General features: G+C 30.5%; 1 protein-coding gene across 5 annotated transcripts; it reads right to left on the reverse strand.

Annotated features, from left to right (window-relative positions):
* Nucleotides 1-8,981: 8,981 nt before the first annotated feature.
* LOC133673745 (protein ANTI-SILENCING 1-like) lies at nucleotides 8,982-16,576 on the reverse strand. 5 transcript variants are annotated; one of them, XM_062094626.1, is made up of 13 exons: nucleotides 16,320-16,575; nucleotides 14,969-15,369; nucleotides 13,877-14,045; nucleotides 13,585-13,787; nucleotides 12,987-13,361; nucleotides 12,150-12,176; nucleotides 11,662-11,754; nucleotides 11,315-11,393; nucleotides 11,035-11,140; nucleotides 10,500-10,605; nucleotides 10,247-10,363; nucleotides 9,985-10,115; nucleotides 8,982-9,374 (listed from the first exon to the last, which is right to left on the reverse strand). In XM_062094626.1, exons 2-12 carry the CDS (start codon nucleotides 15,311-15,313, stop codon nucleotides 10,065-10,067), a joined length of 1,671 nt encoding a protein of 556 aa, XP_061950610.1. In that variant the 5' UTR covers nucleotides 15,314-15,369; nucleotides 16,320-16,575; the 3' UTR covers nucleotides 8,982-9,374; nucleotides 9,985-10,064. The 5 variants fall into 5 exon arrangements, with proteins under 5 accessions (XP_061950610.1, XP_061950608.1, XP_061950611.1 ...); XM_062094624.1 differs by having other exon boundaries at nucleotides 16,258-16,575; XM_062094627.1 differs by having other exon boundaries at nucleotides 11,035-11,125; nucleotides 16,258-16,574.
* Between the last annotated feature and the right edge of the window lie 10,239 nt (nucleotides 16,577-26,815).

Here is a 26,815-nt window from a genome sequence, read left to right on the forward strand (position 1 = left end):
TTAAATATTAATGTATTTAGGAGAATATAATTATTTTACCAATATTCAAACTCTAAATGATAACACATAGGAAGTGTACCAGCTCATAAAGTAATATTCCTTTAAAGCGTTTTAAAATATAATAATGATTAAAAGGACACCTCCCGTTTGAATGAGTAGGCGCAAGCATAGCTATTAAATATTATTTTATTTTATTTTATTTTATTTTTCTCGTTCACGAGGCATTTTTGTGCGTTTGAGCTGTTGGTAAACAGTACAAGGGCCGAGCTTTTCGTGTTCAAACGTTAACTTGATTCCCTCAATTATTTCAGTCGTCGAGGCTCCATTCGGAAATTAATTAAAATAAAATAAAAACAGGAAGCATTTTTATTATACCCATTTCCACCGTACAACATTCTCTCCTATTTCAATGTAAATGGAAGTCATCGACACCATGCAAGCATACGACGAGTCGTCTGTTTTTTTTAATAAAAACTAGTTGGATTCCGTGTTATGTGATGGATTTATTTTTATTTTTATAAAAAATACTGTAAAAAGTGAAAAGAAACTCATGATTCAGGTTCAAAGTGTGTTGGGTGTGAATGCATACGCGTTCAAGTTCAAGTCTAATATGAAGGTGGATATTATCGCATCTAGATCTAATATGGGGTTGGGTATGGACATGTTGAGGTCCAACATGTTACTACCATAAAAAAAAACCATATATTAATTTGAATGATAAAATTAAAAATAATTATTATTATATTTGTGCCATAAATATTATCATTTTTATTATAATTGAAGATATTAATATTAAAAATACTATTATTTATAGTATAAATATTACTATTTCTATTATAGTTCAAAGCATTAATATAAAAAATATTATTATTTCATTAGAGTTCAAAGTATTAGTATTAAAAAGATTATTATTTCATTAGAGTTCAAAGTATTAGCATCAATATCAAATATCGCCACGTGACGCGCGAGTCCGGCTGTGCGCCCTAGGCAAGGCAGCCCAAGCGCCAGGTGTCCCCACGTGGGGGAGCAGGCCTGGCTCACGCCAAAGCAAGGGCAAGTCAGCCCCAGCGTCACATGGCACTTGGCACTTGGCACTTGACCTGACCAAGCGCAAGGCAGGTCAACCCAAGCACCAGATGTCCTCGCATGGGGGCGCGGGCCTGACTAACGCCCAGGGCGACCCCACCAAAATTTGAAGTAACCATTTTCTCCTCACCCATTTATTCAATGCCAAATGCATCCCACTGAAAAGCCAACCCCACCCCTCTCTCACTACACTTTCAACTCTTTGTGGCAATGGCTAGACTATCATTACACCACTCCAATCCACAATGTTTTGAGTCTAGGTAAACAGTAAAAAAGGCACTGAGCTCTTTTAGTATATTATGTAATAAATGAGGTAGACATCTCTTTTGACAAGGAAAAAAATAAAATCAAGCACGCTTACCTTTGCAAGCAACATTTTCTTTAGATGTTGGAAAATTCAATTTTTTTATACTTTTTTATATGTTAATAATTTTTATTCAAACTATTTTCTTAAGCTCGACATGACATGATATTGAATATATTAATCCATATTTATTTTTTATTTTTTATTATTTTATTTAGTATTTGATTTATGTCCATATCTTTTTATAATATTTATTTGATTGTATAATTGTTATTTATTTAATTAAACATGCATGTTAGCTTTCCATATAACAATAAAAAAAATTAAACTAATTGACATTACAAACATTTTATTTTTTTTATGTTAAGAAATAACTTTTAAATTAATTTTTTTTATTTTTTATAATTGTTTTGATATAATAATATTAAAAATGAATTAAAAACCATTATTTGAATGTATTTATGAGCAACAAATACTTTGAAAAACAACCACTACTACAATATCAAACACGCTAGAGATTCAATCTTTGAAAATTGATGACAATGAACTAATAATACATGTTTAAAATCATTCATTTTTTTCTTGTTCTAAATGACAACAAAGGGATAGACCACATAGCAAAACCTAGGTTTTTTTTTTAAAAAAAATATTGACAGAATAACACACCTTGATATTGACGCTCTTCTAAAGGGCAATATTTAATAATTATCGCAATTTAGAAGCACAACAAAGTAGATGTCGCACTTTTAAAGCGCGACTTCAATAAAAATTTAAACCCATATCGAATAACACAAAACAAACACAAACTTAAACACAAACACAACCTCTCTCTCCTAAACTGACCGACGCCCTCACTATCTCTCTAAAAAACTCATTAAACACCTTCATTTAACCAATTAAAGGTTTGTAAGCATCATTGGACATTTTTTTGTGTGCAAAATCAATCGTTCTCTTTGTTGTCATTGCTGCCACCACCCTAACCTTTTTTCTAGTCCTACAAACAAGGTAAACATACTACATTGCTAAAAATTTATGTTTTATTTAGTTAAATATGATATAATTGTTTATGTTGAATTTATGATTTATGGTGAATTTAAGGTTTGTTAAATAAATGTGAAATTAGTTAAGAATATCATTAATCAGGGTTGATAATGAAAAAAATTAAATTAATGATGAAATAATAATTTCAATTAAATATGTGTTGCACTTAATTGATGTTAATTCGAATTAGGGATTTTGTATGTATTATTGGAATTAATTAATAATATAATTATTTATGCTTGATGATTTCATAGACGAGAGCATGAATGCAATAAAATCATGACGAATTAAATGTTTCATTGAATTGTTAATAAGTTGACGAATTTGGTATTGTATGTGAATAGTTAACCAAAATTTATATATGTCTCAACTTCTGCCAATCCTTCAAATTCAATTAGTACAGGTAAAAACAGTGTATTGTCAGATGATTTGCTGCAAATAATAGATGATACTATGTTTGACAATCCATTTGTTGATCAACATAGATTTGACTATTCAGAGCCTAGACGTTAAACTCAAATGTGATGTTAAATGATGATGATGATGATGATGATGAAATCATACCTCCTATTCCTGAATTTGAAGAGTTAATGGGTCTAATTTTGTTGTTTTTAGTGATTGGGTATTTAGTCATATATGTATGCTAGGAGGATATGAGTGGGAGGTTGGACAAACATTCAGCAGTAAAAATAAATTGGTTAATACAGTTAAATGATGACACATTGCACATTCATTTAAATACAATGTCCAACAGTCGAACTCTACATTTGCTCCAATGTATGCAAGCACCTGAATGTAAATAGTATTTGCGTGAAGGGTATCTTAAAATATCAAATTCATTTGGGATAACAAAGTTAAAAGGACGACACATGTATTTCGACGTTTGTCAAAAATAGATCATTATCAGTTTGATGTAAAATTTATTGCTAATGTTATATCAACCCTTGTGATGAATAAGTTTTCAATGACAATTCCAAGCATACAAGATGAAATAAAATTGCATTACAAGTATAAAGTTTCATATGACAAAGCATGGGTTGCAAAACAGAAGGTCATTGAGCATCTTTTTAGTTCACACAAGGAATCTTTTGAAAAATTACCTAGGTTGTTATCGACAATAAAGGAATCAAATTCTAAAACATTTGTTGATTAGACGCATAAAGAAAATCTTGATGATAGTGCGATGGTTTTTGAAAAAGTAGTTTGGTCATTTGAATCTTGTATTGAAGGTCAAGTATTATAGACCATTCATCAGTGTTTATGACACACATATGTATGAAAATATTTTTTATTAGAGATGTTTTTTGTTTTGCTTATAAAGATACATTACTGGTGCTAGAACAAATATTTGTATAACATCAGATAGACATGCAGACATCAATAATGGAGTAGCATAAGTTTGGCATTAACCTATAGGATACCATCAGTATTGTGTCAGATATTTTATTAGCAATTTCAATTATAAATTCAAAAACCCAGCTACGAAAAAAGATTTGATAAGGATGTGTTACGAACCTTCAATGTTCAAATTTGATTTGTGGTATGAAAGAATATGTAAGCTAGACTCAACATATAAAAAATGGCTTGAACAAGAACAAAAAAAAAAGGCTTTAGGTTATGATGGAGTTCATCAGAATGGTAATATGATAACTAATCTTTTAAAATCATTTAATCATCTTCTCAAAAGTGCTCGTGCAATGTCTATTTCAGCTCTAGTGCAATTAACATTTTACAGGTGTAATAGTTATTGGGTTATGCGGAGATGTAAAGCTAATGCTAAAATTCAACATGGTGATATTTGACCTTGCCAATTAAGATTGAATTGACAGTGAGCGGGGATAGATCAAGAGATCATACTGCAATGTTATTTGACTTCGGCAAGAAGTGTTTAAGGTCAACTGTAAAAGCCTGGTCCAACCTATCAGATATTGTCTGCTTTAGGCCTTACCACCCTCACTGATTTGTTCTTAATGACCACACATGGCCCCAAAACGTGTCTAACAAGTCAGCAATCAACATTACTAATAAGGCTAGCTACCAACTCCTCACCCGCCAATGTGGGATATTACAATCCACCCTTCTTCAATGAACCCAATGACCCTATCAGCACAATCGGACAGCCAGTGAAGCTAGCTCTGATACCAAATATAATAGCTTAGCCTAACATGTTAGATATTGTCTGCTTTGGGCCTTCCTATCCTTATGGATTTGTTATTGGTGACTGCACATAGCCTTAAAATACGTCTAACAAGTCAGCAACCAATGCTACTAATAAGAACATCTATCAACTCCTCACCCGCCGATGTGGGATGTTACATCAACACTTCTATCAAACCAGGTGTTGTTAAAGAAGTTAGACAAGCAATCAATTTAAATGATAAAGCATACACATGTGGTAAAATGGTAGACATTCCAACAACTATGTTCATATGTTGTGCCTCAAAAATCACATAGACTTTATACAGTTTGTTGATAATCATTACATGATTTATAGCTATAGATCATCAATCAATTAAAATGATAAAACATACACGTGTGGTAAATAGTAGACATTCCAATGGCTATGTTCACATGTTCTTGCATGTTGTGCCCCGAGAATCACATAGACTTCACATAGTTTATTAATGATCATTACATAATTCAGAGTTATAGATCAGTATATTGCATGTCATTTCATCCATTACCAGACGAGTTAGATTGGACTAATTACACTAGACCTCAAGTTGAAGCATACTCATCTAGATGGAAATTCGGGTGTGGTTAATAAATGTTAACTCGTTTGCACAACGAGATGGATGCAAGAGAAAGTCATGCACCTTATAGGTATGACATATGCAATAATACAAGCCATAATAGAAAAACATGTTCTAATCAATAAAGTATGTATGACAATACAATTGTATGCAAAATATATATTATTATTTTTATTTTTTATCATGTTATGATATATTATTATATTTTTTTAATGCATATTAAACTTATATAATTTCACATCAATCACAAATATTATTCGATAGGATGTCACACACTCGAAGTGGCAGATCGTTATGCTTATACTGAGCATCTATTTTTGGACGATAATCAAGGAGAACATGAGTATTGATATGCAGAGCATGACTTTGAGCAGGGGGAGCATGGCTATGATCATTAAGAGTATCAGTCACAGTACATGCCTACCAGACCCTCCAACACTTATATCTTGGGGTTGCAGGATCGACATCAATCAGAGGGCGTATTCGCTGACATTGTGATAGTTTTTAATTTCAAAATATTTTTAATTTATGTTTAATTTAGTTATGTATGTATGTATTTATAATTTAAATTATTATATAGGATGAGACCATTATTTATTGTCGTATAGACAAGGAAATAAGACTAGATAAGTGAGTCCAACCATGTGTTGCAGATAGGTTTTTTGTACATAAGTTGTCTAGACCATATCAAACTTGATCACGGCTTGTTCCATGCATTGATTGAGCGATGGAGACATTAGACACCCACGTTCCATCTTAGGCATAGAGAGATGACATCGACACTATAGGACGTGGCAATTTTGCTTGGACTACCCATTTATGGATGAGCAATCACGTTTTCTGGTGTTCGTAACAAAATTATGTTATGCAAGTGATCATTTGGATTAGCACCCCTTCCTGAAATTAAAAGGGGTAACATACATCTTAAGTGGATTGAGGAGACATTTATGACACCACCAGTTGATGCAAACGAGGAGGTCTTGCAGAGGTACAAAATAAATTATGAATCTAATGTGTTGATTATTTGTTAAGTTTGCATGAATCATTATGATAATTCTAATGTGTTATGTTTGCATGCCATAACATATATACTCCATTTGTTTGGCAGTGTATTATTCACTAACCTAATAGATAAATATATGCTTTTAATTTATTTAACACTCCTGGATGATTTTGACGTTATCACTATATATAGTTGGGGATCTATTGTCTTGGCATGTTTGTACATACATCATACATTTATGTCTTATATGTATAAAAAGGATCAAAAATATTTTTATTGAATAACTATTATAGTCGTAGGAACATCTTCATATAAGAAGACCACAGATACCCTAATTGTCATTTATAATTGTCCAGGCTATGGGGGTTAAACCTTATCTCTCACTCAGATGCAGGTATTGCGATGTTATTTTGCAATTATATGCATTTGTATTATGTAATTGTAACTTTATAAAATGCAATTAAATTGATATATTTTTAATGATAGGTGGTGTGCTGATAGAGTATATGAAAATAATCCAAAACGTGTTGGGATTTTATCAGAATGAGCTACACAAGTAGCATGTTATCCAAGTATTTTGTTTTCAATCAATGATTTAATAAAATTCATTAAAGTTCACCGAATTATTGTTATTTAATATTTAAAAAATTTATATTCTACATGTCATATGGACGCCTTATTTAGATAAAAGACTGACAGTTACTCTGATTTTTTGCGTTAATAGGATGGACGTATAGACATAAATGGTCCTACTGATATTTTTTGAGATGATTAAGCTACATTGTCTAAACCGGGTAATGCAACAGTTCTACTACAGACAACACATTTCAATTGACATCGACACAAGTAATGCATTGTACGTCATAACTCGTCGAGGTAAAAAAAGATAATTACAATTGATTAAGTCAACATAAAGCTTATGTATCATAATGAGATAACACAAAAAAATTGAGATATTTACAAAGATGTATCAAGTGATTACATATGAGAAGTATATGATTTGATACATAAGTATCACATGTCGAGTCATTACTCTAGATCCCGAGCAAGTTCCTCCACCTCAATACATGTATTACGAGCAACATGCCCAACAAATTCAAAATCTTATAAGTAATCAAATCTTTTCATAATTAATATTTGTTAAACGTTGAGTTTTATGTATTGATCTTTTGATTTAACATTAATATTTTATTAATATTAAATTGGCTTCATGCTACAAGATAGTTAAAAAGTCGTATCTTATCTTCATAATACTGACGAAGAAAGCAAAGTTCACACTGTTGCATCCTGGTGGTTAAATATTTGTTGCACTGGACTTAATACCTTTAAAGAGAGATTACCTCTTAATGAAGTCGTGCTAGAGGACAAGTCCACTTAGGCAAGTGCAGAAGTTGGATCCATTTGTGCTATTGATGAGCCCAAATCATTTAGTAAACGATATAGACGTAGATACATGAGTTATGTTTAAATATTTTAAATTGAATATTGTATTATTAAATTATTTTTTATTCATTTTGCATATATGTGTGTGTGTGTGTTTTACATTCCTATTATGATGTGAAAATTTATTGAATTTAGTTATAATTTGTTGAGTGGGATTATTATGGCTTTTTGCAAAAAAATTTAAGAAGGAATTTTTTTTGAGTATAGTTACTATATAGAAAAAACTCCGTCCAAGTTTTGTTCTAATTGTAAAAATTTTACCTCTCTAAAATCATAAAGTAAATTAAGTTTCAGATTAATAAAAACTAATTTTATAAACCTTTTTCAAGCGCAAAACACAAATTTTCCAAAATTAGACAATAGTCAAAACAATATAATTGTATATCAAAACAATCGACTATTATCCAACATTTTCCAAAATGTCTAGCTATTTTTCAAAGCAATATGCTAACACATGCCACAATTTTAAACCACCATATTTGATTCAATATCCTCTGAACCACAATATTTTTTAAAATATTAGAATCATGATAAGATTATAATTTATATCACGATTCACAACCACAATATTTAATCAAATGTCACAATTCTAAAACCACAATATCTAGCCAAATATCACAGTTATGAAATGTTTAAACTGCAACATCTTCAAACTGCTATTTCACCCCAAAAGAAGTCTCATCATGTTTTAATTTAATATTTATTTGTATTTTATGCAATAATTACCCAATTTATCGCAAAAGCTAAGTCTCAAGCTTTCGGCCAAGGTGGTGGATACATCATTGCAAGAAACAAGACTCAAATAAATTATTATTCTTTTGCTTGGTTGTACAAGGGCCAACATCAATTGAACCTCGACAAGTGGAAATGCTTTTTCCCCAAGCCGATTTGAGTGAAGCAGATAAAAGGTTAATGTTGCCAAAACCTAAATCCTTTCCCGTGGATTTTCTACAGCAACTCTTAAAGGAACCATTAAAGCAAAAATCCCAAGTTTAGTGGAGAAAGAACCACCCCCTCACCTTTGTTCTAAAATGGCATCGAATTGATTGATAACTTAGCAGACTAAATGCCTAGTTAAGTTCTTGCAGGATTCAACATCCCACACGCGAGCATCAGGCGAACGAAAATCTTTACATAGACCCATAGCATTTTCTATTTTCAAGTATAATTTTAATTGATTGTGCGGCTAGTTAGCTTGGTCCAACTACGCCAGACTCGCGAGTTCATCTCTTACGGATTATCAGGCTACTGTTCTTTCCTAGAACATCTCGCAATTTATGAAACACGAGAGGCTATGACCAGGGGCAATGGGATGGTTTCATAATGTATAGAACCAATAAGAAACCCAAAAGGAAGAAAACAGACAGGAATTTCAGATGGCAATTAGTTTGATCATCAAGTCGCTAGGTGATGGACCAAGAGACCAAACATAAAATGGCACTCATGCATGATAAGAGAGACTGGGAGGAAGAATTACCACCTGATGGCTGATGTAATCCAGCCACTGGAGCAAAAAAGTTACCGAGGTAACTTACAAAACTCCAAGCTGGTAAAGGTAACATTTACATCAGTCATATGTAAATCAGGTGAACCAGCCAGCTCAGTAGTAGTTGTGAATGGGACCTGATTTCCATGTTCCAACAATGCCCGAAACTGATCCAACACATTTACTGGCGCACGACAAAAGTAGTGCCTTGTTATCTAACTAGTGGAGTTCCGGCTTTCCACATGCATTCCATCCATTCTGCAAAGAAGTCGCCAAGAGAAGCATTTCAGAATTCATCAATTACCCTTGTGAAATGCCAAAATCAACATGCAGGAACTAGAGAAAATAGTAGACAATGACATAAACTCGTGATGACATGGGGCTCCACATGAGAATTTTTGGAGGGGGAGGGGACAAAAATTGGCAATTGTTTTCTCTTGATCTTGATGCTTTCACAACCACTCTATTGGAAAAACAAGCTTAAATATTTGCAGACAAGCAAGTGTGCAGCTCACTGAATCAGACTAAGCTATGGCTATGGAGGTACGCAAAAGGAAGTGGGTCCAACACGGAAAGAAGTTGCTAAAAAAAAGTGGGACCTAACTCATAATCCAGTGTAATGGACAATCTCACACAGCACGTGAACTCCCCTTTAACTTCTGATGATTGACTGAATTTAAGTCCATTTCGGGCTCACCTCTAACAGGGTATAATGGGTGTTTTATTTTTCTTTTTCTTTTTTTTTTGAAAAGGAAAAATTAGAATTCGTGACCAAAGATTGAAAAATAACATGCATGGGCCTAATAATATTTGCATAAACTAAAAGGATAATTGGAAGGCACAATGTTTCTATGTTGTGAGTGCTTACCCAAAACAAACAATTTTTTTAGCCTGCCCTTTTCTCTGAAAAATGTGTCAAGAAGTGCCAATAAACTGAGACATCACAGCTCATTTAGACTTCAATGTAGCCCTAAGTTTTCTCAACTCTTGCTCTTGTTGCTGGGGAAAAAAAATCAAAATGCCCATTTCAAAAAAGTATACAAAAATCTTTTTCCCAGCATTCTTGTTGATATTAAAAAAACTTAAGAGATTACTAAATCCCGAGACATAGTTAAATTAATTATAGAGACCTGGCGTAGCTTTCTCAAAGCCAGATCTGATCTATCTTGCAGTAGGCACCATTCCATTGCCATATCATACTCAAGTGTATTGGGCTGAGAACAATGTGAAGTAGATACTGCTTCTTTCTGTGCATAAGAACATCTTTTAATCACAGCAATGGGAAGAAAAAAGGACGAAGGAGGGAAGCGACATGACAAGTTTATACTCTTGAACATTGCCTGTAGTGTGTGCAAGCATGGTTAGAGCAAGAATAAAATTTACCATCTCACGCTGCATGTGGATTCTAAGTTTATTGATAGTGAGATGACCAAAAAAGGTTGACTGCTTTCCTGGGAAACAAGGAGCAGCAATGCTACCAACCAGAGGCCTGTAAATATGAACATGAATAGAAGAATAAGTGGGAATCTAAAAAGTATAAACTGTCAAATAACAAGCAAACTAAAAGTTCACAGAGCAGATATCAAAAATAACAACAGACTTGATGCATAACAAATTATGGATTTTAGCCCATAACTGTCAAAATAAGTGCTTTACATGTCCAGAAGGCCAGGGCAAGCATTGCATACATACAGAAACAATTAAAAGAAAATAAATCCCGGGCACTCCAATGCCAACAAATATAAGCTAACACTACCATGTTAACCAGTGGGGAACACTGCAGACTGAGCAGCAGGAGGGCATTACTATTGATAAAACCGGTGAGGCTTTGACTGGAATTTCTACTGGTAAAGTAGAACCACTAAGCAGGAAATATTTAATTGATGTGCACCAGTGCTGAAAGAGGGAGAAAACATACCTCCCATTTGATAGCATTAAGCAAACTTCGTCTAATTTTGCAACTGCCATCTCAGCTACTTCCCTTTTTTGGAATATAACAAAAGCCTGACCTAGAGCATAAACAACTAACAAAATCAAAATCCAGTAACAGGTGATTCTTTGTATGGCAGAATAGGGGGTGTCCAGATTCCCTCCCCCCACCCACACATTGACACAAAAAAGAAATGAAAAGAAAAAACATTGCCCTTAATTAAAAAATTTATGATATTTAACTAGTAATTAGCCACTTTCATTTGTACCAGAGTGAGGGCTGGAATGTGCAGTCCTTTGAATCATCTTCGCAGTGCAACTTTGCTTGAAGGCTTGCCAAATGAGATCCTGATCCAGGGCAAGGAAATTATGAGCCTCAATGCATTCTCAAGGTACCGTAACGAGAAGAAACCACTACTTGGAACATGACAGAAAATAGCATAGCAAGCATGGAACCTAGAAACAAAGGCCAAGAGTGAGGGGGGGTTGAAATATCCACTTTACCGTAGGAAAACTGCACATGAAGTGTTTTACTACAGCATGGTTGTGATGTGAAACAGAAAGGGATGGAAGAGGATAAGCTAGTAAAGAAAATGAATTTTAGAATCAGAATCACCTCTACTTCTGCTGAAGTATAAGACGGATCCAAATTCTGTAGCAGGACAAGAGTTCCTTGCTCATGAGCAGTTTGCATTGTTTCTTCCCATGGCTGGTAAGAATATACAAGGCGATTAAAAAATTATTATGGCGTGTCCCATTTTGACTTATTTTTTATCACATCAATATTCTACAATAGCGTCTAGCTTAAAAATCACTCTTTGCTTTATTGGTTGGGCCTCCCAACTAGTCTACCTCTGGGGCTAGAGCCTCCCTATATATGGTGCCCATTCAACTACAGGCTAAGCAAGTGGCCAACAATAGATTTTTTTTGTGGTCAGTGGGCATTGAATTCTAAACCTTTAAAGAGTATTGACAGACATTGGTTAAATCACATTGGTTTAGTGGTCCTTCAAGAAAGAAAGCAAAATATCAACAATAAAAATGTAGGGATCGTAAAATCACTTGAAATCAGGAGCAGAAACAAATTTGAGAAAGAATACTCACAAGTCCCCGAAACCACTTGCTTCTATCCTGTCAACATATCAATAACAAAGATGTAAGTACTAAATCTAACTTTCACCACAGGTTACTCATCAAGAACAACAAAGCAGGCACTATAAGAGGTCGATGAGCACAATCAAAAGCAGGGAATGCAAGACATCAGTGAGCTGAAAATGAAGGAGATACAGGAAACCAATGAGGCTTGAGCACATCATTCCTTTTGCTGCAATCCAAATCTCAAACATATATAGCACATATTTTTTCCAGAATTCACCCTTTCTTTTCTATAACATCACTACAGTAGTCTGTTACACTCCAAAAAATTATAGTTGGCACCATGCAGAAGCTACTCAAGGCAATCTGGGATCGGTTATTTAGGTTTTTTTTCTGTAACTGTATTACTTTAGAAATTTTATTATTGTTTAAGAAGTTTGTTATTTAACTTGTTAATTAAACAGTAAACCATAGAAAGTTTTATTTCTTTCCCACTCTCTTTAGAACTGTTCTACGGTTGGTACCTATGAAAAACCTTAAGCTGTATTTTAAGGACAACTATTTATGATAATGAATTGAGAATCAGATTCAACTCTCAAGTGTATTTCAGTGTGTTGAAGAAAACTCCTTGTGTTCAAGGGGTAGGTTCCTATTGTTCGTCTTCCATCTTTTCTCAGTTCAGCATTAGTACTCTTATCCTTCTAGCTCTTCACTTAAGTCAAAAGGCATTATTTTTGCTTAATAGAAGCATCGATGCTAAGTAAATGGATGTACAACATTAAAGTTATTTAACAACAGACCTTGATAAATAAAGGGAAAAAAAGGACTTCTGGCAATGCAACTTACAGTTGCTGGCCTTCGAGTGGGTTCCTGTATTTTATAGGTAGTTTTACTGCCCTCCTCTGAAGGCTGTCTTAGAGATGCTTCAGGAAACTTGCCATTAGCTAGCTTCTCATCAGGCTTTGGCTTCTCGGAAAGTGCATTGTTGGTCTCCTGGGGATCTTTAGTAAGGTTAGGCCTTGATTTATCTTCAGCAGCAGGGGTTATTTGAGCCACAGCCTTGGAACTACTGTCATTGGAATCATGTCTTAATTTCTGTGTGCTTTTCACCTTGTTATCATAAGATGCTTTTGCCGAGTCATCAAGCTTTGCTTTCTTACATGATCTGTCATCCAAGTCACCAGAAGCCTTGGCAACTTTCAATTTCTCTTCAACTAAAACCTGATCAACAAAGACATTACCAACTTTACTGTCACTCTCGCCAACATCATCTTTAGATCTTGAAGAGATGTCAATCAATATGCTTTCCTTTTTATTATCTTTAGTAATTTCACCTAACCCTGCGCCTAAATTAGATACAGAATTTTCTATTAGTGAAGATTTGTTCTTGACCAATGAAGGTTATACGTGTCTGAAATTTCCCAGTCTCGCCAAAAATATCTACCTGCCTTTCATTGGTTTTAGCTACTTCATCAAACTGTACACCTGAACTAGAAGCAGCTTTCTCTCCAAGATAAGATTCTTTCTTGGCCAAAATCCTTGTGTCATCAGTAACCACAGCATTTCCACTGACTTCTTTCTTGTTCGAATCAAGTTTTGGAACACCACTGGAATTCTGATTACCAACTCTGTTCAATAAGAACTTCACTGCAACAATTGAAGACACAGCAAACATACAGGTTAATCAATTTATAAAAGAATAGTACAGGAGTACTGAAGGCAAAAAAAACACATACCTTCAATCCCAGCAATTTTTTCATCTATCTTATCCAAGATCCTACAGTTCCCAACATCAAATGCACGGTAAAATACAAAGTCAGCCTCTTGAAGTTCTTCATCTGATGGTAGTGGATTTCTACTATCCTTTGAACTGCATACCACATTGCATTTTCCAGCAATTGCTTCCTGATTTGATGCATGAGAAATTAACCTGACTAGAACAAGCAGCTCGAAAGCACCAATTATGTTTCCAATGCAAAAAAATTGAATTTGAAGTCCAGTACGAAAATCTCTTAAATTTCAGTAAAAGATAAACAGAAAACACCAAAGATGATGTTTTAAGGTGCTAAGAAATACACTGTTTCATTTCTATTCAAAAGCATTACATTTTGTATGTATGATTGTCAGTGGACATCGTATTATGCCAGAAGGACCTATTGAAGATTTGGCTACAAATTAAGAATGAAATAGATGTAATTAAAAGTATAGGAAATATTGAAAACAATACATTAAATTTTAAGAATGGATGACCTTATTTTCCTTGACAAGAACCCTAAGTAAAACAATCCAGAGAAAAAATAGAGGACTGCTATAAGCCCAACATAATCAAAGAAATGAATTAAAAAAGGGAAAAAAACCTCATCGTGCCTTCTCTCCCCTCAATGTGAGATCAGGCAAGGCCCCTCAAAGATGTTATGTCCAAATTCTACTTCGTGTGTCAAATATAATGGAAGGTCTGAGGAACATAGGGCCCAAACATTAAAACAAAAATTGAGCATGTCTTTGCAAATATAGAACCCTCTAGTTTTCTCTTCTTTTCTCCATGAAACCTATTCTCCTTTTAGCACTTACAAGGTAACTAGATCAGTATGATGTTATGAAAGTGCTTCATGTAGAACTTCAACATGCAGCATATATTTATGTACATTTGACCAAACATGGACATTATTGCAATATCAATTGTGTCACAAAATTTATACTATGCTTCTCCACTCCCCCATTGAAATTTATAAACCATCCAAACCATATGTCATTACAGTCATATAACAAGTCACTACCGAAGACAAGCCAAAATTATAATAAAACAAGGTATAATCTAAAATGATTACCAAAGGATTAACATTTGCGTTGCCTACACCTTCACCAGAGGCCAAAAACAATTCATTCTTGAGAGTCTTCTCATCTCCAAGATAATTTGAAATCTCACGAGGACGGAAAAACCATAGAACCTTCACTTTCTTTGTCTTGTCAGCATTCTCCCATATCTTTATGAGCTTACCAATATATGGCTCTGGCTCACCTTCCTTGTACATATAAACAGAATCGTAAAGAGTATAGTCCACACCATCATAAAAGAAAGATTCATAAAACTGTACATCTTTCTTTTTCCCACCAACTCCTCTCTTTTTACACCACTTGAATTCAATGCAGTCAACTTTTTCTGCTTCTACCATACTCAGATAACAGGCTATTCCAAATTGTTGTGTTCAGTAAAACATGTAGAATCAAGCTGGAAAAAAAAAACAGAAAAGAGGAAAAAAATTTCAAAAATAAGCGAGGAAGCTAGAGCCATATCAGAAGATAGCTACAGTATTTTAAAACAGAGTCATGAGGACAGCCATACGTAAGAACACTTTAATCATTTCTAAACAGTGTGTAGACACCAATTAACGACATCGATAAACATACATGTTCTTCGAGAAATTTTAAGCTCTAAGAGGACATCTAAATGTAACACTTTCTGTTGGAAACACATTAGCATTTCCAATCCACAGGTAACTTATTCATCAAGATTCACCATGCATAATTAGTTTTCCCTGCAATCACGCATTAATTTGCCGGTTAGCTTGTCTAACTTAAACTCTAAGCATTCTGACAAAAAAAAAAAAAAAACCCTTGGACAAACATTACACCACATAATCCGACAGTGCAGGGACACAACATTAGAGTTTGAACTGTACGCCGTTAGTCCCTTAACTATTAAATTCCATTCAAGAATATCGCCACGGTGCGGCAATTTTGGGGGGTAAAACAACCCCTCCCTGATTTTCCAAAATCAATTTTTAGGTTCCCCCCCTCTTTTTGGTGAAATGAAATGCTGCTGTGGTATAATAACAACATCGCAAGAAAAAACCTCAAGAGCTGATATGTTTCAAATTATTAGAGACAAAAACTAATTCCATAATGGCATACCGATGTCATAGTAATTCTCTGTATTTATGCATAATTAAACAAAATTGACACCACGAAAAAAAAATTATGCAAAATAACACTGCATTCATGCATGTCACCCGAAAATAAAGTAAACAGCAGCTCCTTCCGTGAAAAATAAAAATAAAAATTGTCTACTAAATTAAATTCAAATAATATAATATAAAAAAACAGCTCAAAAACATACTGTGTACTTTCTCGGACTTCGGATTACATGATCATCAAAAGAATTTCAAAAGGAAACAGAACCTGAGTCCAGTTGTGTATTATAGGTTCTAGGGAAAGCAAACGGTGCTGTTTAGTGCACGGAGTAATGCGTCTGCTCGCTCAAAACCGCAATGGTGGTGACAAATGAGAATAGTAAATCGCAGGGGAAAAACTCGAAGAAGAAGAAGAGATAGCGAGTGAGGTTTTGTTCTGTGAAAACCCTAGCGAAAGCCCGCTCAATTTATCTGCGTTTTTTTGGTCTTTCTTTCTTTCTTTTTTAATTCTAATTTGTTGATTTGATTTGAATGTGGCTCAGGACATACGGGTAATTGAAAATTTTACATAATTTATGTTTTTCTCCCTGCATTTTAGTAATGTTTCACTTAGGCCCGTTTAAAAGTAATTTTTATTAAAAAAAAATGGTTTCTTATTTTGAAAAATAAATTAGATAAAAAAATTTCGTATTTGATTATGTTATGGGAAATGAACTAGAAAATAGTTTATTAATATTTTATTTTTTTAAGTTTATTAAAATAATAAGGAACAAAGATTACAAATTAAAAATTCGAATGAAAATGAAATTGAAAAAAAATTAATTTTATAAATTATTTCAAATAAAATAAATAATAATCAAAATAATGGATATTAAATCTAACAAATAAAAAAATTGAAAGATGATGAAATTAAAATAATAATAATTACAATTTCATAAATTATTTCAAATAAAATAAGTACCAATCAAAAGAATGAGGACCAAATTTGATAGATAAAAAATTTTAATTAAAAAAATAATAAGAAAAAAGCAAATAATAATCATAAAAATAAGGATCAAGGTTAATATAAAAATCAAATTAAATCAAATTTTAAATGATAAAATTAAAAAAAAATCAAACAAAATATATATTAATCAAAAGTTTGAGGACCAAATTTAATATAATCAACAAATAATATGATATTTCTAAAATTTTCACAACTTCTGGAAAGTGTTTTCCGTCTAAAATAAAAGAAAAACACTTTCCTGAAAATCAAGCCAAATTTTCCTTTGATTGAAAAGTGTTTTCCGTTGACCAACTTTTCTAATGACAAATAAACACAGGAAATTTTAGAAAGTGATTTCCAGAAAATCATTTTTCGGGCAAACAAACGCCCCCTTAGATTTTTATAGGATTTAAAAAAGTTTTCGTATAAAAATTCTATTTGATATTTAATTTTTTGATTGTTTTTTTAAATATTTTTTATTTAAAAATATATTAAAATATAATTTTTTTATTTTTTTTAAATTTATTTTTAATATTAATATATGAAAATTATCTGAAAAGCTATTTCTTTATTTTTTAAAATATTATTTTTTTATTTTTTAAATTTATTTTTTAATGGGCCCTACTATTAAATGTGTTTTGAATTCAGTTTATGAAAAGCTATTTCTACATGTTTTTGCTATATTTTTTCTCTATTTTTCATTAAACTGTGTTTTATTATTGTTAAATTTGCTACAAAAACCAAATTAACAAAAAACTAAAGTTGTATAGTTTTTGTATAAGTTAAAAATTTGCCAAGATCTAAGTTTTTATATCTGTAAATTTTATATATATATATTAATTCTCACCAATTATTTATATAATTTGATCCATATCTTGATTTTGTTCCTAAGAATTTTTTTTATTGATGTGGTTTCATGTTCACAATCTCATTAAAACTAGTGGTTTTATATGGACTATGTTTGTGATGGTATTACAGTAAATTTAATAGAACAATAAAATTAATGTTGTAATTCGCATGATTGTTTTTTTAAATATATTAATAATAAAATGCACATTAATGTAACTGTAAAATAAAAAATTAATACTTATACTTTTAGATTATTTTATTATCGTCATCAATTTCAACTATTATTTTAACCAAACATTTTGGACATGCTTTTTATTGAACAATATCTTCAACCACAATTTTAATCAAACACATATTTTAATCAAAACAACCATAACTAAAAGTGAGTTTTCTAAATTTATTTTTTTCATATCACAATCGCAAAAGCTACCGCAGTACCAAACACACCATATTAGATTAAGAGCCTGTTTGGCTCTGCGGTTGAACTTGCGTTTGACCAAATTTCAATTTTTTTTTTTTTGCTAAAATTGAGTGTGGTTTGTACTTTTTGGATCGTTTTGATGTGCTGATGTCAAAAATGATTTTTAAAAAATGAAAAAACATCATTTGCATGTATTTCGGCATGAAAAGTTATTTGAAAAGCAACCACTACCACACTGCCAAACACGCTCTAAGAAGAAAACAAATTGTTGTGGTGAGTTTATTTTGGAGTATATGTTGGGTTTCCTGAAACACATACGCAACGGAAATAATAAATTTAAAACTTTTTAAGACTCCAAATGATCATGTTTGACATGTCTAGAGTTGTTTAAGGTTTATGCGAAGATTACCTAGAAATCAGTTGTTCTTTGGATATTGAATATTTGCTTCAAGATTGAGTTGTCAAAAATCACAAATCGTTCAAATATCTGGCCACTAACAATAATCCACACGGACCACTAGTGAAAACTCCTAAACCCTTTTAGAAGATAGAAATTATTATAACTTAGAGTACTAGTTTTTTTCTTTTTGTATTTTAAGTGTTTATATATTGTACTTTTTTCACTCTTCTCTACATGTTGGAAATAAAAGGCATAATTTTTTATTTATAAGAAAACCTAAAAAATAATATAAATGATAAAATATCAATTTGCCTCTTAAATAATATCACATATATTATTTTAGGTTAGTTTTAGAAATTTATCAAATCAAGTCCTTACTTGATTATTTCTAGGTATATAATTGTAATCTCTTGTATTAATTATATTATAGTCCTTGATTTCTAAAATTTATTTACAATCAAGTCACACTTGATTAATTATTCCATTTTAATTCATGACCAATGGTTCTTGTGTGTATAACCCAATAGGTTCCCTAATAAGTTGGCCTTAATATAAATTATAATTCTAAATAAAATAAGATTAAATTAATTAAACAATTTAATTTATTACCAATTCAATATTTAATTGATTTATATTTGAAGATCAAGTACAATGTCTAGTAACATGTCATGATTCTCCAAATATTAGGAAAGTCATAAGCGATTTGACTTAACTTTTTAGCGACTAGTTTTTTAGTGTAATTATTATCGTTTCACCATGAATGTTTCAATTTAAACATTATAGCATGGACTGGAGTATGTCTACTTTGTTAAATCATTTTAGTTCTCAACATTATAGGCATTGATTCTTTGAATACAATTTTGAAACTCTTTTCGCAATGGCCAAGAATTTCACAATCAATACTATTTGAAAACAAATGTAACATTTTTCCTAATTCACCTAGGGTGGTGAATCATCTCTTAATTACTTAAATATATTCATATAGTTTATGTTATACTCAATCTTTGCTAGTTTGTTACTCTTGATTATAACAATGTGTGGTCGGGATCAAAGCATAACACTCTCTATATAAAATAGTTCAGTGATATCAAGTCTAAGAATAACTTATACGACTATCACAAGAACATTTTCATAGACAAGGTGATCTCCACATAGAATTCTCTTGCGAGTCAGTTTTGTGTCTATGTCATCTAACAAACACTTGTATATCAGTTTTAGATATCCCATATACCTCAGTTTATGAGAGCAATTGTTTCCTTTCATAAAGAAAGGAATATAATATGCATTAGTCTCAACAACTCTAATTAATGTCCAATCTTAATAGAACATTGACCATGAACATTTAGAAACAAATTGTTCCGAACAATACTTTGATGCAACAAGAATTTTATAATTATAATAACTTTATAATTTTATTTGTAAAGTATTTTTGTCCCATGAGTTTTATCTTTACTCTATATTCATTAATTATACATTAGATTTATTAATCAAATATAAATAAATATTAAAGATAAATAAAATATTTATTAATAATAAATATGTTTTACATTAATAAAATCAGTGATACGTGTAACCAACTATTAGCTACAAGACATATTCATTAACAATATATTGTGTGTTGTGAGTGAAATCAATGTGGATTTCAATAGTGTCTTTTTTTTTAGAATTTTATGATTTAATTACTTTTTTTTTCAATTTCATCATTGTGTGTTGTTTTGACAAGGATTTTGGCTTGATATATTGTTTCAATTTGCATGTTATGGGATTATTGTGATGTTAAAAAAACTTCTCAATATTTTATTGATGTTCTATCTTGCAAGATAAAAGTCAGTTTTGTTGCTTACAAAAAATTAAAACTGCATAGATTAATTTTGATTGTGATAAAAAATGCAATTTTTTTTTAATGTTATTCATAAGGTGCCCTTTTACAAAGCTTTGTCAGCATGATTTTTTTCATTTTTATTTTTGATCTTTTTAGTTTGAAGCTTTTGTTTTTTGGATCAAAATTTTATTTTCATCACTTTACAATCCTTATGGTTGAAAAAAAAATTAGAGAGTTGGATAAGATGGTGGTTAATAAGACGGACTTGAAATACTTAATAAGGTAAACAATAATTAAACACATGTAAGTATACCTTACATTTACATACTAAACTATAACTTAAATGCATACAGAACTACAATTGTAATGCCTTGTAAATCTTAGCTATAATATGCATGAGAAATGTGTAAATTTATACACACACTCACAATATCATATTGGTAGTCCCAGTCTCATAATTTCACACTTTCATCAATATATAATAAAGATACATAATTTTAAATACAAGATAATAAAATTATGATATCCTTCTAGATACATTATTTCCATAACAAGGTATTCATCCTTTTTTTCTTTATTATTTCAATCCGTATATTATTTATGGCTTAATTACATATAATAATTTACTCTATAAGTTTAACTAGTTTTACAAAATCTCTTCTAAAATAAAATAACCACTAAAGATTTGGAGCATGAACTCAAGATACCCTGGATGGATACACCTATAAAACACATAGAACAAAAAACAAGATTTTTTTTATTCTAAAATCCCTTACAACTAATCACTTTATCAAATTCTAGAATTAATAAACACCGAGTATCATTTCATTAACTTTTTTTTACCTATACCATAATCCTCACTTGTTTCACTCTATTCATAATTTAATGAGCCTCTCTTCCTTGAATTACACGTGTTTTGTCATTTTATCATCTATAATGTATTTCTATACATAAGTATATCAAATCCATCATATCACTTTCCATTTCACTATTCTTAAATTATACTTAAATTCATTTAGGGATTCTTTAATATCTTGTCATACATTAAATTTATGATCTAGTTAAATTTGGATTCATTAATTGTTTAATCCCATTTCAACATCGTAGAAGCTATCTTGATTCACCGACCATGTTCTTTTAATTCAAATGTTTATTATGCTTTTTTCAGCTAATTATTTTATTTAGTTAATCTCAACCTCTTTTCTACCATTTGATCAACTAAATTTAATTAATTCATTTTAAACATTCATTATGTCTCATATGGGCTTTTTAACTCATTCTTTCATTAATTTACATATTCATCATGCCTCTTTTTCTAGCCACTAATTTATTCATTTAATCAAAACATTAATTTTTTCATTTTATAAATTATGCCCTTTAAGTTTCCCTTAAATTTATTTCACTTTAGCCCAAGACATTTATTCCATCCTAACACATTTTATGCTATTTCAGCTTTCCATATATACATTTATTTAATTTTTGTCAAATAGCCATTTTATGGCTAATTCTTGTTTTTTTCTAGTTTAAAATATTCATTTTGCCATTCTTGCTCGTTCCTATATTTTTAAACCTCAAATATTTATTATACCCATTCTTGGCTCATTCATAAATTTTTGAAATCTCAATTATTCATATGCCCATTCTTGACTCATTACACCACCTTTTAGTTCAAAATAATCACCAGCTCTATTTGTTTAAAATTTATAGCCCCCGCTCATACATTCAACTAAATATTTTGAATTTATATCCTTCGTCCAAATGACTGACTTGTTTAATTTAAATTTTATAACCCTCGTCCAAACAACTAGCTCATCTTATTTAAATTTTATAGCTTCTATCCAAATAGCTAGCTCTTTCTTGCCCATTAATAGGTCCATCGTTATGATCTATTAAAATTCTCACCTTGATCTTTGACGTTACAATCAATTATATTTTACATATTTGAATTTCTATTTCAGTATGCGTGACTTATGAAATGTACTAAAAAAGATGGGATTATGGGAACTCTATTTATATTAACACTAGAATAGATATTTAGCATTTCTCATAGGCTCGTGGAAGCTCTATTTAGAGTTTGCTTCTGTTATTACTCTTTGCGTACTATTTTTCTATTTTTTTTAACCGTAAACTCAATGAACATTTTACCTATATAGATAGCTAACACAGACAACTTATAATATTACTTGCATAATATAATAAAAATGTATTTACAATAAGACTCATCATAATTCTTATTCCCACTGACACAAAACATGTTTACATCAATCTTGCTCACATGATTTTTATTGATAGTCTTAGACAAAACAAAACAAAAAATTTCTATCAATGGTCCCATGCAACCTATGCTAAAGTTACTTCACCACATGTTTAAGAATTGTAACTCTCACCACTTAACTAGGGCTCAACAAAATCACGAGATGTCTTTTGTACCATTCGATAATCTATTGTCAAGTGGCGACACAATGCTCTTACTAAATGACCATATCTTTGTTATATTTTTAAATGTATGTTTAAACAAGCTTGATCTATGAAATGTGCTTAAAGAAACCAGGCTTATAGGAACTCTATTTATATTAACACCAAAGCTGGTGTTTTGGCATTTCTCACGAGCTTGTGGAAACTCTATATAAAGTTTGGCTTTGTTTTTGTTTTTTGGAGTCAATTTCTGCCTTATTTTTAGTTCCAAGCTCATAAAATATTTGCTTTATAAACATCAATCCTCACCTTCATCGGTGCAACCCATAACTATAATCCATGTTTTTTTTTCTTATTTCTTTCCTAATGCATATTGATGATGAAACTTTTTTTTATCTCATTGCCTTTTACTTAAATGTCAATCTTAATTGCAGTTGGTTTTGTTTGCAGCGAGAGGGTTTAAAACCTATAAGGCATGTCTTTTGAGGTCTAGATAACTTTATTAACGTAGATTCATTCACATTTTCTTGTTTGCTAAGGACAACTACTACAATATCAAAAATGTCTTCTATGAAAACCCAGAGACTTGCATAATTTTGTTTGCAACTGGCAAAACTTTCTTTGCTTGCTAAACATAAAATATATAAATTAACAATCACTATTGCTGCTTTTACACCATTGAACCTCATTCTCAAAGGATTGCGTCCTTATGCTTTTGTTGTAATGTTGTTATGTTTTAGGTTTTACTAGTCGCGTACCTATACTACATCGTGAGGCTTTTTTTATGTTAAAAATCACGTTCAAGTAGTGCAAATGAGCTTTACATAAGGCAAAAAAATCTACTACTCAAGTTATAGACTAGATTATGTCAAATAAGTTGATTTTATTTTAATTAGATGATAAAAAATAAGTAGTGATAGTAAATGGACCAAATTAAAAAAAAAAGATAACCATAACTTGTGAAAATATTTTATGTAAAAGAGAACAAACAACGTAACTTAATTTTTAGACCATTACATATGAAAGAGCGAGATTAGATAAAAATAGGACAAAAAAAAAGCTCGAATACATCCGAATTAACATGACAAATATAACTCTGGGAATAAGAGGCAAGCCAACCTAAGTTAACCCGCTAAACCTACAACCTAGGTCACGAGACTGGAATAATTTAGTAGAAAAGAAAACATAAAAAATCACAAAACTAAAAAGAAAGTAAGTTAAAAAACTAAAAATAAAAAACAACGTCAACTCACGTTAACTTTTTAAACCTATGGCCCATGTCATTAGACCAAAAACACCCTATCAGTAAAAAGTAAAAACCACGAAGTCCAATCCCAACCAATTAAATGTTGAAGGATTAACTTGGAATAAGAATATCAATTACATAAAAGGATCCAAAACAAAGAATAACAATTAAAAGAATAAGGATTAAAATTGAAATATAAAATAACAAACATATTTATGATTAAAGGGTGAAGTTGAAAAGAAAAATCAATTAAAAAAAGGCTAAAAAATAATCAAAAGAATGAAGATCAAATTGGAAAAAATAATTTACAAAAAATCAGGATTGAGTGATGAAATTAAAAATAAATAAAACTTCTACAAATAAACCAAGAAAAAAATTAGAAATAAAAAGAATAAAGATAGAGGTTGAAATATCAATAACAAAGAGAATCAAATTGTAATTTTAAGAGTGAAGAAAGAAAAAAAGAAAAAGAAAGGCTCATCGTCGACATGCACTGCACAACCAAGAAAATGATGTGGTGATGCTTTCAATGACACAATGAAAGGATATTTTTTGATGTTGGAAGGTGTCATATGTGCTTCTTGAAAGGGCGTGTACGCCTCCCACGCATTGGAGATTGTACTACAGTGTCCCAACCTTTTTTTTTTATATATTTGGTCATATATCAAATTACCCTTAAACTAATTTGACAATAACAAAAAAAAACCTCTTAATACTAGTTTTAAATTTTTTTGCTTTTAAGAACATTTTGGTTGTATATATATATGTACACACACACACTAAATTGTCACTCTACTGAATTGATAACAACGAAAAAATCACTGTAAAAATACAAAATTGCCTTTTGATGTTAATTTATTTATTTATATTTCAATGATATTTTGGTTATTTTACTGTGTATTTAAAATAGAAAAAGATTTATTTATCTTTAATAAATTTAATAATAACTAATAGATATTATAATAAGATCTAAATACCTGTAATAACTAATATTTTTTCCAGTGTTTAGTTATATCATGGAAAATGAGTTGGAAAATAACTTATTAAATTTTTTTTTCAAATTTATTAAAACAAATAGGAACAAATCTTACAAATTAAAAAGTTGAATGAGAATGAAATTGAAAAAAATCTAATTTCATAAATTATCTCAAATAAAATAAACAACAATCAAAATAATGAAGATTAAATCCAACAGATAAAAAAATTGAAAGATGATGAAATTATAATAATAATAATAACAATTTCATAAATTATTTCAAATAAAATAAGTAACAATTAAAAGAATGAGGACTAAATTTGATAGATAAAAATTTTAATTAAAAAAATAATAAGAGAAAAGAAAATAACAATCATAATAATGAAGACCAAAGCTAATATAAAAACCAAATTAAATCAAATTCTAAGAGGTAAAATTGAAAAAAAGATTCAAAATAAAATATATAGCAATAAAAAGTTTGAGGGCCAAATTTGTTATAATTAGTAAATAATATAATATTTTTAAAATTTTCATAATTTTTGGAAAATATTTTCCTTCCAAAATTAAAGGAAAACACTTTTCTAGAAACCAAGCCAAATTTTTCCTTTACTGAAAAGTGTTTTTCGTTGATCAATTTTTCTAATTACAAACAAACACATGAAAGTTTGTAAAAATAATTTCCAGAAAACCACTTTACACCAAACAAACGAGGCCGATTCATTTGCTTGAACTTAACAAGCCTTAGTTTTATTCTAATAAAATTCATAAACACCCCGTAACAAAACACAACGTGAGTATAGATATGTAGAGATATAAGTAGTGTTTATTATTGTAATAGTGGTGGTTGTTTTTTAATTTATTTCTGATATATCATTAAAGCATCTCCAATGAGAAATGCTATATTGAAGAGCCAAATAGAGAAAATAACTTTTTGAATAGTGTAAATATAGCTTTTTTGATTAAGTGCATTCCAATGGTAAAAAGCTATTTAGAAAAGCCAATTATATTTTAATATATTTCATGTTAAATTAATTTTAATATAATTATATAACTAATTTAGATATTATATATATAATATAATTATGATGTTATTAATTATATAATTAATATGAGTAATTTATAAAAGTAATATAAAATTAATGAAGTAATATGAAAGTTAAAAGATATAATTTAAAATTAAATTTAAAATTTATTTATATGAATATTTTTAATTTTAAGTTTTATATATTATTGTTAAAAATTTACTTTTTTAAAAGTAAATTCAAATTCAAACTTTAAAAAAATGACCGCCAACATAACTGCCAACATTTTAAATTTTAAAATTTTAAATTTTGAAAAAATAACCACCAACATTTTAAATTTTAAAATTTTAAATTTTGAAAAAATTACTGCCAACATTCAAAGATTTTACAATTTGAAAAAATAACCCATTTATAAATATTCTCATATACCTTAACATTTTTTCTTGTCATTTTCTTCTCTCCAATCTTTGTTATATTTCATTAAAATTCATCATGAATCATTCTAATTTTAATTTTTATGATGCTTTTGATTTTGATGATGACACTCCTGTGTTTGCTTTTCAAGTTGCTACCACTGTGGTTGTTGAAGAAGAATCGAATAATCAAGGGCGGAGAACAGGGTATCGTG

Source organism: Populus nigra, chromosome 15 (assembly GCF_951802175.1).
Source record: "Populus nigra chromosome 15, ddPopNigr1.1, whole genome shotgun sequence".
Lineage (NCBI taxonomy): Eukaryota > Viridiplantae > Streptophyta > Magnoliopsida > Malpighiales > Salicaceae > Populus > Populus nigra.